The 19,265-nt window shown below is 41.6% G+C and overlaps 1 protein-coding gene across 3 annotated transcripts in view; it reads right to left on the reverse strand.

The window, feature by feature from the left end:
• The window catches only part of tbc1d1 (TBC1 (tre-2/USP6, BUB2, cdc16) domain family, member 1), an 87,915-nt gene extending 68,968 nt beyond the window's left edge, over positions 1–18,947 (reverse strand). For 2 of the 3 annotated variants that reach the window (XM_080722182.1, XM_080722181.1), the window contains exons 1-2: positions 18,682–18,947; positions 15,875–16,553 (exon numbers count right to left, since the gene is read on the reverse strand). In XM_080722182.1, coding sequence (XP_080578308.1) covers positions 15,875–16,516 — 642 coding nt within the window. In that variant the 5' untranslated portion in view covers positions 16,517–16,553; positions 18,682–18,947. Of the gene's footprint in view, positions 1–11,374; positions 11,540–15,874; positions 16,554–18,681 lie in introns of those variants that run through there. The other variant, XM_080722183.1, reaches the window with a different exon arrangement.
• Positions 18,948–19,265: the final 318 nt, after the last annotated feature.

The raw sequence follows: 19,265 nt of genomic DNA on the forward strand, positions 1-19,265 counted from the left end.
TGTAAATATCAACCATACCTCTATGATACAAACATGGAAAGCTCTGTGGCGTGAACGGTGTTCTCATCACTGTATTAAGAGAAACCAAGGTAAAGTGAAACGACAGTGAGCCTCGATGAACATGCCATGGACAGCTAGCTAGTCTAGCCTAATATGTTGAAAAAGACCCCATCTAAGACTTGTGCGGATGAGGGATGACAGAGACATTAGAGTGAAATCCTGATCGGGACACGCTGAGAATTGCTTGTGCCCTGCTCTGTTCTGCTCTCGTGTACTGTGAGCGAGATGCATACAGGCATGTGGCGCACGGCCCCAACAGAAGCGGAATTGGAGCGGACGGCGGGTCAGCCTGGGCAAACCGTATAGGAACTAAGCATGACTACATAATTACTGTACGTCCTCTCTCACCCAAAACGTACACAAAATCAAATATGCGGAAGTATAAACAACCCTTAGCTGTGAGAGAGACAAAGCAGGGACCCCCAGTCCCCAGTATAAATGTATTGTATAAACTTGTGTTGCAGGTTAAACTGTTTGTTTACTTTTTTTGTGACAAAGTCTTCATGCAACTTGATAAGAGGCTCACCTACTACTCAACACAGATATGCAGAGGGCAGGGTAGGGTACAGAGCTACAGACCTACTTTTTACCAAGCAATTTGTAAAATCACCATTACATGATAATAAAGAATGTAGAATTATGAATAAGAATGAAACATACTGTAGGAACACTACAAAACAGACCTGACGTGAACACAAGAAAATTCTGAATAACTGAGCTTGTTTCACTGTGTGCGTGTGTACACACCTAGCATTCAGTTATTTTGTCAGTGTTGACAATTATTATTACAACAATTAAATGGCATATATTTAAAACTACATCAACCCGAGTTAGTGCTCAGATTGCATCTTGAATCCCACAAAACAGACCACATAGTTCAGACAATTTATTTTTTGCTGTACTTCGCTGTACCAAATGTTCCCCCTGCTGTGTGGCAAAGCCCAGGCCTTTAATTCACCAAATTGGCTGGGTATCAAGTGCTGATCGTATATGGGAAGTAGTAGCCTAGCTAAGCAGAAGTGGTTGACTCATATCAGTGATGTAATTCTATGTGAGTTAGCCCTGAACCACAGTTAACTATACAGCGCAGACAGGAGACCAAGGTTATTAGAGACAGTTAACTAAAAACCTTGTATTCAATTATTATTATTAACTGAAATAAAAATAAATGTCAACATGGTAAATTTTGTCAACATAATCACAGACAAAATAAAAACTAAAACTAGGAATAAATACAAATCGCCTTACAGCCTTACAGTCAGCCGTGTTGAGTCTTGCCTGGGCATGGGGTGTGTTCAGAATACCACTCTTCACCTACACTACCTGACTTGTATTCACTGGCACACTTACAACTACTTCACTGTAGAAATCAGTTATTTTCAGCAAGTGACATGGTCGTACCACAAAGTAGAAATTGGGCTTTAGGGCTTTTTCACTGTATCTAAAAGTCCTTTCCTCAGACAAGCGCATCAGGTAAACTCCATTTTAAGTAGCCTTTTGTTGAGCCACAAAGCCTTTGTGAAACTATTGTAATGAGGCTGTGTGTGTCACTTTGTCCGCAATGACAGTTTCGTCATCAAATTACAAGGCCATGAAAGTTCATGTACTGTATTTAGACCTACCTCGATACGTGACATATGGTGTAATTTGGTGGTGAAAGGTCAAGGGTTGGCACGATGACCAGACTCACCTCTAGGTTGCCCTTATTTTTTAATTAAAACGCCAGAATAACAGGCAGTTATGGCGTTTTACACCATCAGGTGACCTACAGCATTCTTATTACTCTATCTATGGAATGTGGTTTCGTCACAGTGTTTCCAATTTGAAGGCCATTGTATAAAATGCAACTCAAAACATTTTTAGAATGCACAGTGCATTACAAGCTCGCTGGCTGTTGAAAGCCGAGAAGGAAAGACATTGCCCTTGTAGATTGACTGACTGGGGAGAAAAGCGACAGTGAAAGCGGTGCATTCTTTTTTTATCTAGATGGCTTTGCAGAGTCAGTGAGAGGTTTTGTTATGGAATGAAAAATAGCAATAGGAGCAAACAGTCTGCTCAATACTTTTCCCTGGATACAGAGAAAATGACGAACGCCAACTCTCAGGAATGGAAAAACTAAAAGTTCTCCTTATGTCAACAGAAATGCTGCAGAGCAAAAGGGTGAGACAGTTTGAGAGAAAGCGGAGAGAGTCAGAGAGCTTTTAAAAGGCAACATAACAGGCATCCTGATTCCTGAATGCATCCAAAGATCTACTCCTTTTGAAGACTTTGTGGACCGGTTCATGGGGCCTTAATCCCAAAAGCAGGTGTAATACTCAGACAGTGATTATATCACAATTCATACCATGGATACAAATATGAAGTGCTTGCAGCATAGCACGAACTTACAGCCAGTGCCCCTTCACCTACAACTACACAAGTCTGGCAGATTGTGAGTGTACTCTAAGAATGCGTCTAATTAATTTCTAATCCAGTTGGATGATTGTTTTTCCTATCTCCAAACACCTTTAATCCTCTCTTCGCCATCTCTTCATGGCGACAAACCACCAGTGGGCTGATCTGTTGTTTCTAGAGAAAAGGCCAAGCTAGGAAGTGAGTGGAGTAGCCATCGCTGCTCTTACATCTGCAAAATCTTAATTTAGTCTAGAGTTTTATTCACTGTCAGGCCATGGTAAGAAACATACAAACTGTTCATTGATGTTCATATATAGTACAAGAGATAAACAGTCTTTAACTGATAACGGAATACATATTATTCTAAACTACTCTATTACCTTGTAACAAGCCTAGCTTAAGGACTTAAAGGAGAATTTCACCAATGAATAAGTCACATTCACTTAATGTTAGCACAATTTGCAGTGGGAAAAAGTTTGGTACAAATTGGTACACTTGAAGTTCACATTAGAACAATGGTATTTAAGTTCAAAATCATAAAAGTCGAGTAAAGTGCCCTTAAATCTTTTCCTTGAAAATGATTTATAGCTTAGGCCAAACTGGTCAAAAATCATCAATTTGGTGCACTTGGTGAAGAGTTTCTGATTTTTGGTATGGTGTTAGGTATGGGTATAAGGTTTTCAAAAACCATCGCAAACAAGTTGCTAACGGACCCCTAGTGGTCCGTTAGCAATGAATCAAATATTAGATATGTCAGTATATGGTTCAAACCCCAAATAACTGATGAAAGAGATTTTTCAATGGATTCTGTTACTATTGGGTATGATAAACAACATACTAAGAACTCTGGAAAAGATAACTACCGGAAAGGCACCATTTTCAAGATAGCGTCCACGATGGCTGCTGGGAGCTGAAAATGCCTATAAACTGGGTTTTAATGCGTAAAAATTCATAATAAATCTGCACTTGGTGAAGAGTTTTAGATTTTTGGTATGTTGTTAGGTATGGGTAAAAGGTTTTCAAAAACCATCGCAAACAGGTTGGGCTCGCCCCCTAGTGATCTGTTTGCAATGAATTCAATAGTAGATCTGTCAGTGGTTGAAACCCCAAATAATTGATAAAAGAGATTTATCAATGGATTCTGTTACTATTGGGTATGATAAACAACATACTAAAAGTTTAGGAAAAAATAACTACCGGAAAGGCATCATTGTCAAGATGGCGTCCACGATGGCTGCCAGGAGCTAAAATGCCTATTTAATGTGTAAGAATTCATATAAAATATGCACTTGGTAACTAGCTTTTACATTTTGGCATGGTGTTAGGTATGGGTATAAGGTTTTCAAAAACTATCGCAAACAAGTTGGGCTCACCCCCTAGTGGTCTAAAATATACTGACCTATCTAATATCTGATTCATTGCAAACAGACCACTAGGGGGCGAGCCCAACTTGTTTGCAATGGTTTTTGAAAACCTTATACCCATACCTAACACCATGCCAAAAATCAAAATCTCTTCACCAAGTGCATATTTTTTAGGATTTTTTACACATTAAAACCCAGTTCATAGGCATTTTAAGCTCCTGGCAGCCATCGTGGACGCCATCTTGAAAATGGTGCCTTTCTGGTAGTTATTTTTTCCTAAACTTTTAGTATGTTGTGTATCATACCCAATAGTAGCAGAATCCATTGAAAAGTCTCTTTTATCAATTATTTGGGGTTTCAACCATGTACTGACAAATCTACTATTGAATTCATTGCAAACAGACCACTAGGGGGCGAGCCCAACTTGTTTGCGATGGTTTTTAAAAACCTTATACCCATACCTAACACCATGCCAAAATCCAAAACTCTTCACCAAGTGCAGATTTATTATGAATTTTTACACATTAAACCCCAGTTTATAGTCATTTTCAGCTCCCGGCAGCCATCGTGGACGTCATCTTGAAAATGGTGCCTTTCCGGTAGTTATTTTTTCCTGAATTTTTAGTATGTTGTTTATCATACCCAATAGTAACAGAATCCTTTGATACATCTCTTTCATCAATTATTTGGGGTTTGAATCATATACTGACATATCTAATATTTGATTCATTGCAAACAGACCACTAGGGGGCAAGCCCAACTTGTTTGCGATGGTTTTTGAAAACCTTATACCCATACCTAACACCATACCAAAAATCAGAAACTCTTCACCAAGTGCACGAAATTGATGATTTTTGACCAGTTTGGCCTCAGCTATTAGATTATAGATTGATGATTCAGCCCATGAGGTTGGCACCTGTTGTTTAAAGCTAGGTCTTCAGGGCACATGTGCAAGTCTATCTGGGTCAGTTAGCCCTCACCTTGTCCACCCAGCTGAATACAGGCACCATGTTGTCAGTCCATCCTGATTTATTTGTGTCCTACTGACACTTAAAACAAACATCCTCTAAGACTAGATTTACGCTACATTATGTATTCAATTAGAGTTCCCAAAGTAATTCAGAATATTCATTCAAACTGCATCACTGTAAGGCTGCTTTAGTTTTCTTTTGCCACACTGGATGATTCTTTCACTCCACACTTCTCGTTTACAAGGTCACACTTGCAGAAGCAGCTGCACAAAACCCCTTGGGTCGGTCGTTTAGGATACGACCCCAATCCCTCACATTTGAACCACTAATCCAGTAACTTGTTTACTTCTTGCATTGCTCTTGTGCCAGTGTCAACAGCAGCCAGGTTCCACCATGTTTCTCCCATTCTCTCTGCTTCTCATGGTCACAAATCAGCGGCCTCTACCTCACGGTGTCGAGATCACAGTCTGCCTTGTGTCTGCTGACAACAGACCTCTCTCTGTTTAACCTCTGTTCTACCTCACCCCTCTCCTCTTCTACCTCCTCTCATAACTTCTCCTGAACCATTTCTTCCAGCAAACTAAATATTTTCCTTGCTGTCCCTCGCGCTAATCAGAGATTACATGGGATCCACGTGAAAGAAGAGAGGCAGTACATTTCTTTCTTTTCCTGCAGTGTTCTGTATTCAGGAAAGAACTAGTGTAATCTTGCCCCATGACACTGTCATCCCAGTCGTCAAGGCAACATGTTTTACTTGAGCGCTGCTCCTTAACTCATTGGTGTGATGTCATCACACACAGTGTCTTCACTCACTGCTTTTCTACATACAAATAAAGATTTTTTTACACCCCATAATATCAGACACCCTTCATTACTAGTGCCACGGATGGGCATTGTGTTACGTTTCCTATCAAGTCAATCAAATCTAATTTTCTGTCTTGTGATGGGCATTGCTGTAGCTTACATCTGTTTCATATCATATGACAGTTCCAGACTGTCTGGAATGTTTAAGCCATTCTCTCTCTTCAAATGCATACATCTTTAAGCGGAGGGATAGAAAAATCCATAAGGGTGGAGAGGTATTACCCCTCTAAGAGAGCCTATAAGCTAAAAACACACAGCAATATCTTGCTCAGTAGACCAGTGGTTAGAAGAGGCAGGCCTGGAACAGGAAGTTGGTTGGACGCGGCAATGATGTGTGACTGTGACCCATGGGGGGAGGCATGGTGAGTAGCTCAGAGTAGGCAGGCACCATATAAAATGAGACTACTGACCTCTAAAACTAGGAAGTTACACAAGAACAACAACAGAGAACTTCCAATATAACACATTCAACTGTGCAATCCTCTCTATGGGTGTGTTTATTGAGACTGAGAGCAAGAAAGAGACAGAGGGTTATGGTCAAGATGTGATACAAAGTCATGAGATAATACACTTGTGCATTCATGCTTAGTGAATCCCTGCAGATAAAAGTAGCATTTACTGTAGATAAAAACACAATGTTCCTAATGACCCTGACTTCTTCTGAATCATTTCCTTTTCACATTTCTAGAATTTCTTTCTCAGAACCAGCAACTAAGACTTTCCAACCATACCAAGTGACTGAGTTACCTTTGTGTTTCACTTATAATAATTAATTCTGTAGTACTATTGGTCCACAGCAACAACACAATTATGTAATTTAGCCAAATCTATGAAGTGCAAACGTAAACTACAGGGCCAATGATTTGGAATATAGACACAGAATCTCTAAAGAAGAAGAAAAATATCCACATGGAAATGGCGTAAATCCAATTTGAATTTATCTCAGTCTTGGCTCCAATGAGGATCTCAGACTGATACAAGAAAATAAAAAAATACAATCAATATTTTCGGTATTCGCACGGTATATCATTATCAGACGTATATCTATCCTTCAATATCTTGTTTATCCACATAATGATTAGGGATGGACCTCGAAACAAGGGTTCGCTACAAACTTGATAACAAATGTATTGAGTACCCGGTATCAATAAGCTTTGGGCTAATCTTCGAGCATAGCGGCCTATGACGTTACGTACAGTATAAACAATCAAGACAAGAGGCGATCAAGAAATTATCACAATACTATTCATAATATAAAGCCATTTAACTCTTATTGCACACTAATAAATGCTTGTTTTAATGATATTTAATGATAACATTTGATACTTTTGTCAATTGTCATCTTCATAGATGGTGGTTACTGGTTAGCCACAAACTCGTCTCACATCTTTCCACAAAATATTAGAAAACGCTCAGTAGTGGGCTCGATAAAAAAAGAAAAAAGAAATTACGAGCTACTTCCCAAATAATGATTGGATATACAGGTTATGTAGCCATTTGTAGCAATTGTAGAAATATTAAGGCTTAATTCAAGCATGGAACCACGTATAGCCTATTTATCCCTATACATCACTTAATTTTGGACAACATAGCCAATTGTACATCAACATGCCCACTCTTACCACCTCTCAGACTTCATGTGGCGAACCTGTGACATCAGTTGTAAAACAACCAATCTATACCATGTAATCTATGTTTCATCATAACAACATTGACTAAATCAAAAATGACAAGCTCCATAATAAAAACTTGGACCAAAACGTTAGACTAGTGTAAAGGCTACTGTAGCTCAATTCTGAAATGTTTAAGTATGTGATGATTAATTTAACAAGCAAGCCATGTGGCATTGACAAGTCACAGAAGAATGTCACTGATGTTGTTTAAGAAAATGCTAACTAATGTTATATTAGATATCATGTGGCAGCCACTGCCAGCAAGGGAGCACAGTGATACATTACAGGCAGCTGGGGGATGGACGGAAAAAACAACAACCACCCAGCTGAATGTTTCATTCTACATTTCCCATGGTCATATGCCCTGCCATGCCGTAGCAAAGGCTCATGTGTCTGAAGATTCTGGAGCCAAGAGCCATACCAATAAATAGACACAAAGTTCAGGGTGAAATAGAATTATGAAGTTCAGGATGAAAGAGAAATATGAATATATGGAGAAGGAGGGAATCATTAAACAGGGAGTGCCACTGGGTGACTGAAACAACCACAAGAGTCCAAGGCAATGACGTCAGTCCACTTGAGCTGAGTGAGTGAGTGAGTGAGAGAGGCCTAACAGCACAGACAAGTGAGAAAGAGATGAAGAGCTCATTGAAATGTGATAACAGTTACAGTGTGTGTGTGTGTGTGTGTGTGTGTGTGTGTGTGTGTGTGTGTGTGTGTGTGTGTGTGTGTGTGTGTGTGTGTGTGTGTGTGTGTGTGTGTGTGTGTGTGTGTGTGTGTGCGCGCGTAGGGGGGGGGGGGGGGGGGGGGGGGGGGGGGGCTGTTGTCTGAGAAGCCAGGCAGTGCTGAATCATTGTGGACTTTGACTTGGGGGTAAATTAGGACAGGGAAGGGGACTCAAAACACAACACAGCCCCAACCTTTTTATCTCTGGGAAAATCAATTCAGGAAGGAGGATGTCAAGGTACATTGAGAATGACAGCTGACAGAACCACGGCTGACAACAGAGGGTAACTGAGAGGCATTGGACTTGACTTGGCAACGGCTAAGAACATGAGACAATCAGACAGAGAAAGACAAGGCTGTGAGACAAGGGTAGTTTAATGAAGCGAAGACACTGAGTGAAACACTTGAAGTCCACTTAACTGACCTGTTTTTACAACAGGCTGGGGTGTGACTGTCACATGAACGTACAGTAGGTGGGAGGACGTCACATAAATCAGAGTAGGGGGGAATGGATGTGAAAAGCATGTGAGACCAGACTACTGGGTTACCATAGATAGAGCACAGTGGGTGGGGACCCATTTGTGGGTCACGGAACATTTTCCTACATTAAAAAATAGATTAATTTTATACATTTTAAAACAAACAAACAAATCTAAGAAATGCCATAAATAAAAAAATATATAATAATTAAGAAGTAGTGAAAGTAGCTGATCTACAAGCTTGCAGCGCTGAAGCAACGCGTTGTGAGCTTGTAGTTGTAGAGCTGCTGTTTTCACTAGTTTGTAGAGCTGCTGTTTTCACTAGTTTGGGACCGGGGCAAACTTCTAATTTTTCTTTTGGGTCACGGGCTAAAAAGATTGAGTAGCCCTGCCATAGAGCACAGGAAAGCTCAGCTTCACACACATGCATGTTTTTAATGGGCTGAGGGATGAGCATTTACAAAATATATTATAAAGAATCTACATGTTGAGAACTGACATTTCTTTGGTATTTGTGTGCAAAGGTTTTTTTTTTCCCTTGACATAAAACACCTTTTCATCACATGTCCCAGAAATGTTTAGCGTGTTTAACAACTGGAAGAGAAAAAAGTGCTTATACTGTATTACATGCTTTGCTATTCATGCGACACCATTCAGAAAAAGGCCTGACTTTCCTTATGAGGCCCAAAATGATAGTCTCCATTAAGAAAATACTTGTGAGTAATCATTGTGAGTGAAACTGAACATGTACTGTATGTCTGCCCTGAACAGAACAAGAACAAGTTTGTGACTAATATGATACACAAACCGACACCTTGCCTCCTGTTCTAAAAGTGCAGCTCTGGCATGGGTACAATGGGCTTAGAGGTGACACTGCCATGACTCAAACGTGCGCAGACGCACTTGTCTTGCACAAACACAAAACGACAGCATCTTTTTGCCTGTGTTTATGACAGTGAAGAGGGCTGTATTTTCATCTGCACAGCTTTAAGAAAATAAATAAACCCTTGTGTAGTCGTCAAACCATCAACGACCACAACACACCTCTTTATAATCCGCAATCATGAAAAACTGGTTAAAATCACATTTAGAAGTTAAGTGAAGAATACAAACTGAATGACACACTTCTATAGGAATGTCACTGCCAGATAATGAAATTGCCATTTATCAGACAACTGATACAAACAGTGTAAACAATAGCCTGGGCTACTACAGTTTAGAAACAGAAGTGAAGATACGAAACTACTGTTTCTCACACACACACACACACACACACACACACACATCACACACACACACACACACACACACACACACACACACACACACACACACACACACACACACACACACACACACACACACACACACACACACACACACACACACACACACACACACACACACAAAATAGATTGTGGTGGTTAATATGAAGTACTTAGCCTACAACCTTTGACTTCAGATAACAAGCCGTAATGATGCATCTGTCTATACTGCATAACTGTATTATTTCTGTGATGAATAAAAACAATTGATAACAAAAAAGGGAGTTTCAAAGAGCAGTAATGTTTCAAAGCAAGAATGAAGAATGAAGGCAGTGAGTAAAAACAAAGTAAAATCAGGTTTCTCTGGGCGCCCGCTGGCCTAGCAGTCCGGGTGCATACCACATATTGGCTCTGATGCCTGACTGTGTGTGGTGGGTTCGAGTCCCGATCCGACTACCTTTGCTGCGTGTCTCTCCCCATTTCCTGTAAGTCTACTGTCCTATCAATAAAGGCATAAAAGCAGCCCCCCCCCAAAATAATAATAATAGGCTAGTATGTTTGCAACCTTTTCAGGCTGCGACCCCCAAAATAATCATATTTGAACTGCGGACTCCCTACCCAGACAAGCGCTTAACTGCAGGAGACGAGTTGAGGCATTACATTTAATTTAATTTGCTCCACAGATAAACCTTGTGAAAATAGCCGATCTACAAACTCACAGCGGCAAGGTGTTGTGAGCTTGTAGATTTATTTTATAATTTGACAACTTGTCCAATGTTTGACCAGTTTTTACAGTGTTGTTTGTTGATTACTTTTGATGCAGTAATGGTCTTTCTCATTTCTTGTTTCTTTAAGTACCGTATTAAAGAGGTCTTAAAAGTCCTTAATTAAATTGCCACTTAACCATTATCTGGGGACCCCCCCCAAATCATGTGGGGACCTCCCCCCAGGGATCCTGACCCACAGTTTGGGAACCACTGGGCTAGATCACCCCTGGGAGTCATAAGGAATTATCTAGCTAGAATCTATACATTTAATCCATGCACAGTTTCACTGGGGCTTGACTGTCATGCTGTGTACACAAGATGTCAATGTCAAGTTGTAGCCTACTCCTGCTTGGTAAGCTATGACTCAAGATCAAATAATAAATCACCAAACCATATAGACTGTACTCAAACTACTAACATTAACAGCTGCAATCACTTGCCAGGAATGCTCAAAAATATCTCCTAGACGCCTACCACCAAGCTTTAATGTTACTGTGTTACGTTTTTGGCAAAAAGCAGACAGCATACTTCCACAACAAGTCTAGACTTCAGTTCGTAATATCCTTTCTAACGTCTCCCTATTGAAACGATATAGGCATCACTAGCATGTGAATAGCCTGTCTAGCCAAGTTAAGCAAGAACAATATGATTTGTAGCGTAGTTGAAACAGCTATTGTCGCCACAATCATCCAGTGAAAGTAAGCGGGTTAGCAGACGTTAGCTCGAGACAAACGTTGTCTGTAACTTTAGCTAAAACTGACTGTTGTGTTGGCAAACTAAAAGAAACACAAGTAGTCAACGATCGACTCACATCTTTCTGCTCAGGCTTAACACTGAAGAGGTTGAATCGCTGTAGTCGCGCTTTCATTCCATCCGACATGAACTTTCCCTCAGTAGTTTACTGGGTACTTTTACAAGGAGTGTGTCGTTGGGTGTTTTCAAATCAATGGGACGTCTATTCTCTTTCCTCTGCCGTGGTGCTGGGGATCCAATGCGGAGAGGAGAGAGGAGGAGAGGAGAAGGGGGCTGCTCGCAGTTCCTGTCCCAGGGCAGGCACTCACATTTGAAGGCGGTAGATTTCAGATTAAAGCTAAAACTACACCATGTTTATTATAACGAGCTACGTTGTTATCTGGTAGAATGTAAACACGATTCCATGGCTTCCGCTATAATAACACCGACTGTAGCCGTATTCTCAACGAGACGTCATATGACTAAACATTACCCAGCCAGCCAACTTGAGGCAAGAAAAAAAAAAAAAAAAAAAACTTGTCTTGAGCCTATTATAATGGGTAACTTATTGGTAAGACGAAAGAGTGAACAGGTTTATGGGCAATGAACTGGATTGAAAACTATCCCGAATTCAATGCAAAGGATTCCTTTAGGAGTTAATTCATATTTTTCTTTCGTATATAGTAATATAAAATCATAAAATAATAATAATCGGAAAATAATTTAACATTGTTAACTTTGTAACAACAGTGTCACCTTGTGGTGATTTTTAACATCGCCCAGCACTTTCTTGAAAATAGGGAAAACCCACACAGCTCCTCTGAGTAATCCTCCTCCCATGGTACTGGCACTGCACAGGAAGTTCTTAACCTCTATATGGACTTGAGTATTTAAACTGGAATGTTGTCTTTTTCCGTTATGATTTCTAGTATAAACAGTCTATTATAAGCAGATATCATGCCCTACATCACTCACCATCTTGTCAAAACAATCGACTCCCAAACATCAGAGAGTCTTCTTAAGAAAACATTTCCATGTTAAAAAAAGGAAAACATTTCCACGTTTCATTCTAGTCCCAGTATTTCAACATATTATTTCCAAATATGTTGGTTTCTATACACAAGCATGCATACATTTATTTAATTTAAATACAGGCAGTAAGACTACATGGGGGCTACAGATTAAGGCCTCACTTCTACCTCATGGCAGATCAGAACCAGAGCCCTCCATGGAGAGTTCTGCCATTGCGGGGTCAGAAACAATGCTGGTCACGTGGTTCAATGTCACTTTACCCCTCATAGACTTCAATGCATTCTGTAAACTTCCGGTTCGCGGTTTGTGACTATACGCTAATAGATGTGTGCGTAGAAGACCTGGTCTGACTCTCTCTCGGGAGCGTGTCGCTGTTACTACATGTCATCTTTTCGACACCCGACTCTAACCCTCACCCTAACCCTAACCTCCGTGGAGTGAGTCGCTAAAGCCCGTATCAGAGTGTACGGTGGAGACCTATCCACCGCAAATTTGAGGTGGAAAGCTTTCCACCTCAAGTCAGAAAATAAGTGCAGGCCATCATAGTCACGGCCCACGGTGAAGTCCTTTACCCCGTCTAGACCGGTTCAGGTCGACCAATCAGTGAACGGGGTGTAGAGCCTGTCTGTCTGATAGTAAAAACAGAGAGATGTGTTGGGACTCACGGTGGAAAGCTCTCCACCGTGAGGAATGATGTAACGTTGTAGTTTCATGACTCAAAAAGACTCGAAAAGACTACACCGCGGTGTAAAGCCTTCCACCGCGGACCCGACTATGATACAGGCTTAACCCTCCGGTCGAAATGATGGTCGTTCGAAAGAGCGCGATTTCCCCCTCTCTCTCTCTCCACTGACTCTGATCAGAACAATATTCCCAGCCCATATAGACATATACTGTATGGCCATATATGGAGACCCAGTTGTCCAGAACCGCAGATCCAACTGAAATGCCCATATACCTGTAGGGGCAGATAGAGACCAGCTGACCTATCGACTGCCAAAGGACCCAAGGGAGTGCCGAGTGGGATGTTGGTCGGACATTTAACAAAAGAATAGTCTGGCTTGGACTTGGCTCACACAGAACTCCATATATGGGCATAAAAGGGACACAGTGTGACTCACCGGGGCCCCAAGCACAAAACATTATGCGGTATATTCATCATAGTGTACAGACAGCATCATGTCCTGCACTAAGAACATCTGGCAAAGAGAACATCTGTAACATAGCTAGTTAGTCAACACATGGAAATATCACAGAGAAGTAATGGGATGTGGATATGTTGTGTACAACGTCATTCTTAGACAATGACATGTGAGAAAATAACCAGTGTACCCAGGAGCCAGGACAAAACAACAACAAAGCATCCTGAGCTGCGTGACAGCACTTGAGGATGCCATAGTTGGCACACGCACACATATTTGCAGGCTTGTGACTGTGCCTGCATTTGTTTGTGTGTTCATGTGGTGGTGGGTGTGGGTGTGGGTGTGCTGTGACTGAGCCAGAGCAACAGGTGGCCAGCCTAGGAGAGCCTGACATCATTATCACGTTCTGGGAGGGTTTACTGAGGAAGAGAACAGAGAGGGAGAGAGAGAGAGTACACTGTAGGAGTAGGGCGGTCACGATTATGACATTTTACATGACAATTAATTGTCACTCAAATAATTGCGATTAACGATTTAATTGTGTTTTTGTCGTTGACAATTACATTTCTGTTTGGCTTTTAGGCTTTGAAGTTGCACATGGCAGATAATATATGACACGTAACCTAAATATACAAAGAAATTATTGACATATTTGACAACTTTATACTTAAAAAAGAACATTGATAGTGGAAATAGCCGATCTACAATCTGCTAGTTCCACTATTGTTTTATTTATTTGTCAAATATTTGAACATTTTTCAACATGGAAACAATTATGACGATTATGTCAAATAATCGCGATTATGTCAAATATTCACGATTAGACGATTATGTAATAATTGTGACAGCCCTATGTAGGAGAGCACCCACCGACACGCACGCACGCACGCACGCACGCACACACACACACGCACGCACGCACACACACACACACACACAGGTTCCATAACCTGTTCTAAGACTTGTAACTTGCAAGTCTCTCAAACCAGACAACTGCTTCTCAGTTCCTCAATGCTACAGAGAGTCAGTAATTCTGCAAAGTAAAAGTTATGCACAGGAAGCTGTGCCATTCACGGAAATACTTTACTGTACTGATTTTCCATTTCGGCCAAACAGGACACTAGATAGGGTTCAACTAATTAGATTTATTGTGTTGTGATTTTGTGTCCTGATGACTGCTTGGTGCAAAAAGAATTTCCGCAAGGACAAATAAAGCATCTATCTATCTCTTAATCCAGAGCGACTTACAATAAGCAAGGTAATACATCAATGCATCAACATTACTAACCTACAGGTAAATGAATGTCTTTGATGTAGGACAAGCTCCTTTACTCTGAAACCTAGTACACTTCAGAGTCAGACACAAAGACAAAAATATATCATCATGTGACTGACCAGTGGACGTACGTACGTGTGTGTGTGTGTGTGTGTGTGTGTGTGTGTGTGTGTGTGTGTGTGTGTGTGTGTGTGTGTGTGTGTGTGTGTGTGTGTGTGTGTGTGTGTGTGTGTGTGTGTGTGTGTGTGTGTGTGTGTATGAGGGTGTTTGTATGCCATTAAGTTGTGCAAACACAACATAAGCACTTGTTATATTTACAGAACAATATCATGTGCGGGCTGCTTTTAAAGCAGTGCAGGCAATGCATTCCCTGCACGTTGTGCCATCGGCTTGTCTGGGAGCAAACACTTTTCTGCTAGAGCAAGGTCATCTTGATGTTATTTATTGTAATTGAACAACTGTATTGTATTTGCAATTGTAAAATCCTGCAGGTTCCCCATTCTGTCCACATTCAGATTGGCATCCTTGGCATGTTTGGCATGACACAAGACATCAATTTAAAATCTTCTCCAGCCTAACTTGGACACCAGGTGCAATTTAGAGATTGTTGGTCTCTACAATCTCTATTAAAGTATGTGTGGAGACAAGGTAAGGTGCACAATAAAATCCTCACTGTCAACCACATGAACACTAGCATCCCTATTCTGGGCATGACTTAATAGGCATAACATTCGACGGATGAACTATTTTCGCTGAAGAGATTTGGTGTAGAGGGGAAAAAGGGAGGGAGCCAAATACAGACCCCTGGGTTAAGGGAGTGACAGTGATGTATGGCCTAAGGAAGTTATTAAAGAACACAACACTATATGCATGCAATGTCACTCACAAATGCGGTAACTAAACAAACATGCACCGGTTTTGTTTGTGGAATATGAAGACAGTGTATGCTCTCTCTGATTCTCAGGATGATTCTTGAACTCATTCTATGTGAACTTAAAGCCACTAAACCTGTGAGTCACATGTACAGTATATATCCTGCACATACTGTATGTATATAGTCGTGTGTGGATAAAGCGTGTGTATGATGTATAATACATGCCATGTTGTCATAGCACCCACATCCACATACCTTGGTGCTGTCCTGAAACTGGAAGACATAGCAGGCACAGTGGTTCTGGTCTCTGACCAAACAGCCAAAGCTACTGGGCTCTTGACTGTTGTGGATGAGCTTGGTCACCCTGTGTGGACGACACTCAAACAGCACCGTGTGTGACAGAGGATCCCAGGTGATGCCCTCGGCCGGCATGCACGAACAACGCACAGTCGATGTTGACACGCTGAGTAACACTGGCTGATTCCTCGGGGGGAGATTGACCTGTCTCCCACCACTGCCGGTCCGTACGTGTCCACCTCCACGCCCTCCTCCAGGTCGACCCCCGGCACCCGGATTGATATTGAGAGGCTGAGATCCTCTCCTGATCTCAGCCACCACCCAGGGAAGCATGGTCATGGTGGTCAGTGGGTGGACGGGCAGGGAACCAATCAGTGTCAGTCTGTATTGTACCTCATCTTCCTCTTCCTCCTCCAGCTCTCTCACAGGCGTGATGCTTGTTCTCTCCCCGGCCGGATGGAGTTTGCTGGGGCACGGACTGGAGGACAGGGGTGAGCATGGACGCCGGTTTGATGTGAGGTTAGGGGGTGGCTTCTGAGAACTCCTAGGCCTGAGGACCTCATCTCTGCTGGGTTTCACCTCAAAGTAGAGCCCCTCCATGGTTGATGATGAGGATGGACGAGGCAGAAGACTGCCTCTACAGGGAAAAACACCGTTTGTACAATCAAAACGTTCCACAGCATTAGTGAGGCTTTAGACAGAATATCCTTATACTCTACATAAAAATGCAAACATGAAATAGCCATGGTAGCCATGTACAAAAGTACAAGGTATTTGTATTTTACCAAAGAAATAAAAACAAGCATATATTGGCTAATATTCATACAGCATGCAATAGTTTGTGTTGCTGATCCTAGATGCGCAAACCCCTCATTGTTTCACTTACTTAACCACTTGAACCCTATCATCCCTACAAAGATATTTAGTGTAGAGTGAAACCAGGAGGGGGCCTATCATAGAATCTGGTCAGATAAGTATAGAGGTATGTGTGTGACATCATCATCCTCATACCCGGAAGTTATGCAGGAACACCCAAAAAATCACACCCGTGTGAACTGAGCGGTGGTCGTGGAGGCTGCGCAACAGCAAAACAAATATATATATACCTGTATATATATATAATAAAAAATATTAAAACAATATTAAACAAAATATTAATAATAAAATGCATGTCACTCAGGCCGCCACTGGTATCCATCCATCATCCATCCATCCGTGTGTGTGTGTGTGTGTGTGTGTGTGTGTGTGTGTGTGTGTGTGTGTGTGTGTGTGTGTGTGTGTGTGTGTGTGTGTGTGTGTGTGTGTCTGGTCTGGCCTGAACAACAGCGCCCCTCCCTTAACATGTGTGGTCAAAAAAGGTACTGTAGGCTACATACAGACAGACAGACAGACAGACACGGACGCAGACAGACAGACATACCCACACACACGGCCACGTATAGGAGCGTTGTGACCACTGCTCAAAAAGTCATATCTGATGCATTAGGCAACATTAAACTCACTTTGCCACTCAATTTGCCATTTACTTTAAGCATGTGCATACCCTCTATAGGGTTTATGGTTCAAGGCCTTAATTGAATACAACCACCAGGTTTCGAACTTCGGTCTACCGCATGGGAATCCAAACATCTACCTATCAACCAAAGGAGAATACCCATGCTGGGATAGATATCAGGCTTCCTTCTAGGCATTTGGCAAGGGTACTCTGCTAAAGGGCAACCTGAATATCAACCCCATGGACACACCTAAGGTATGCAGTCTTTCCTTTGGTTGTGGTCCAGACTGAGTAGAATTGGCACTAACCCAGAGATTCTCTATCCAAGTTTTTGTGGCCATGACCTCAAACTGCCATGGCCCACTAGATCTCTGTACTGTAGACAGTGAGTCATTTGGAGGTCAGTATGATGAGCTGCTTTGGATTGTAGCACCTAGCTGTATTTCCCACAAACATTAGGATAGGCCACTGACCTAGCTCCCTGTCTCAAGGAGACAGTATGCACAAATGTGTGTACACACACACACACACACACACACACACACACACACACACACACACACACACACACACACACACACACACACACACAGCAAATTGACACTCTTGATTAAAGTCACATTTATTCGTCTGTGTTGGGGACTAGGGCAGAGAGACAATCTACCCAGTCAACATAAACATAATTCACCAATACATAGTATTATTATGTTAATAATACCTGGCTGTCCTGGCTATGTTAACTTGCACCCACAACTGGCACATAACCTTCCATGCTAGTTTACAACTAGTGTGTAAACTATACAGTAACAGGCGGCGTTCACACGGCTAATGTCACATTTACAGCTATTATATGCCTATATATTATATTGAGGCAATTCATCATGACATGAGGCACAGCTTCATATCAATGCACATCATAATAAAATATAGCCCCCGGGTCTTACCTCTTGTTGTAGCTTGCAATATAGGCTACAGTAGACAGAATTCAGACAAAATGTAGACCTATCAGTTGAAAAAAGTAGCTAGGCTACATCCTTAAACTTCACAAACTGTCATTTCATTTCCGATAAGTGATTTGTAGAACACAAGTGCACTTCTGCCTGCGATAACTATAATGGGGCGGAAATCAATGTGACATTTCTAGAGTGCGGTCAGGTATGCATCGATCTACCACCACCAGCAGCAGCAGCAGCTGCTACGAAAATCATATAGAAAATCATAATAATTGAATAAATATTTGTTGTGTCTTGATCGTGTGGTACAACCTTACCTTTTCCCACATAGACGAGACGTGCCTTTATTGATGAATGTCTGCCATCATGTCACATGTCAGTGTTGAAAATGAGAACCAGAGATCTATGTTTAGTCCTCCGTGTAGTAGGTATACGCTACGGGACAGGTCCGTCACCGAAAACACTATTGGGACACACACACACACACACACCGCAAAACAACCCCGGCCGTGGCTCTCTCGTGCTGTGCCGTGGCTGGAGCTAAATATAGTCAACAGAAAGAGGCGACCACTGACAGTTCTACCCTCCCTCTTCTCTCTCTCCACTCCGAGGAAGCATGACAAGTGCGTGACGGACGCATGTGTTGCTGCTGTGCTGTACGATGGAGATCTGATCTCCCCGGTCTCCACCGACCTTGACATAGGCCTACAGATGGTGGAAAAATAACTCAAATCTGTTACTTTGATAAGTAAAAGTATTAGTACTGCAATGTATAGAAATACTGTTACGAGTAAAAGTCCAGAGTTCAAAATGTACTCGAATAAAAGTACAAAAGTATTGTGGGAAAAGTCCCAGTTTCAAATATTTTGAAATATTTTTTACAAATGGCCTAAACGTATAG

The sequence above is a fragment of the Nannobrachium achirus genome (assembly GCF_963921795.1).
Source record: "Nannobrachium achirus genome assembly, chromosome: 3".
Taxonomy (NCBI): domain Eukaryota; kingdom Metazoa; phylum Chordata; class Actinopteri; order Myctophiformes; family Myctophidae; genus Nannobrachium; species Nannobrachium achirus.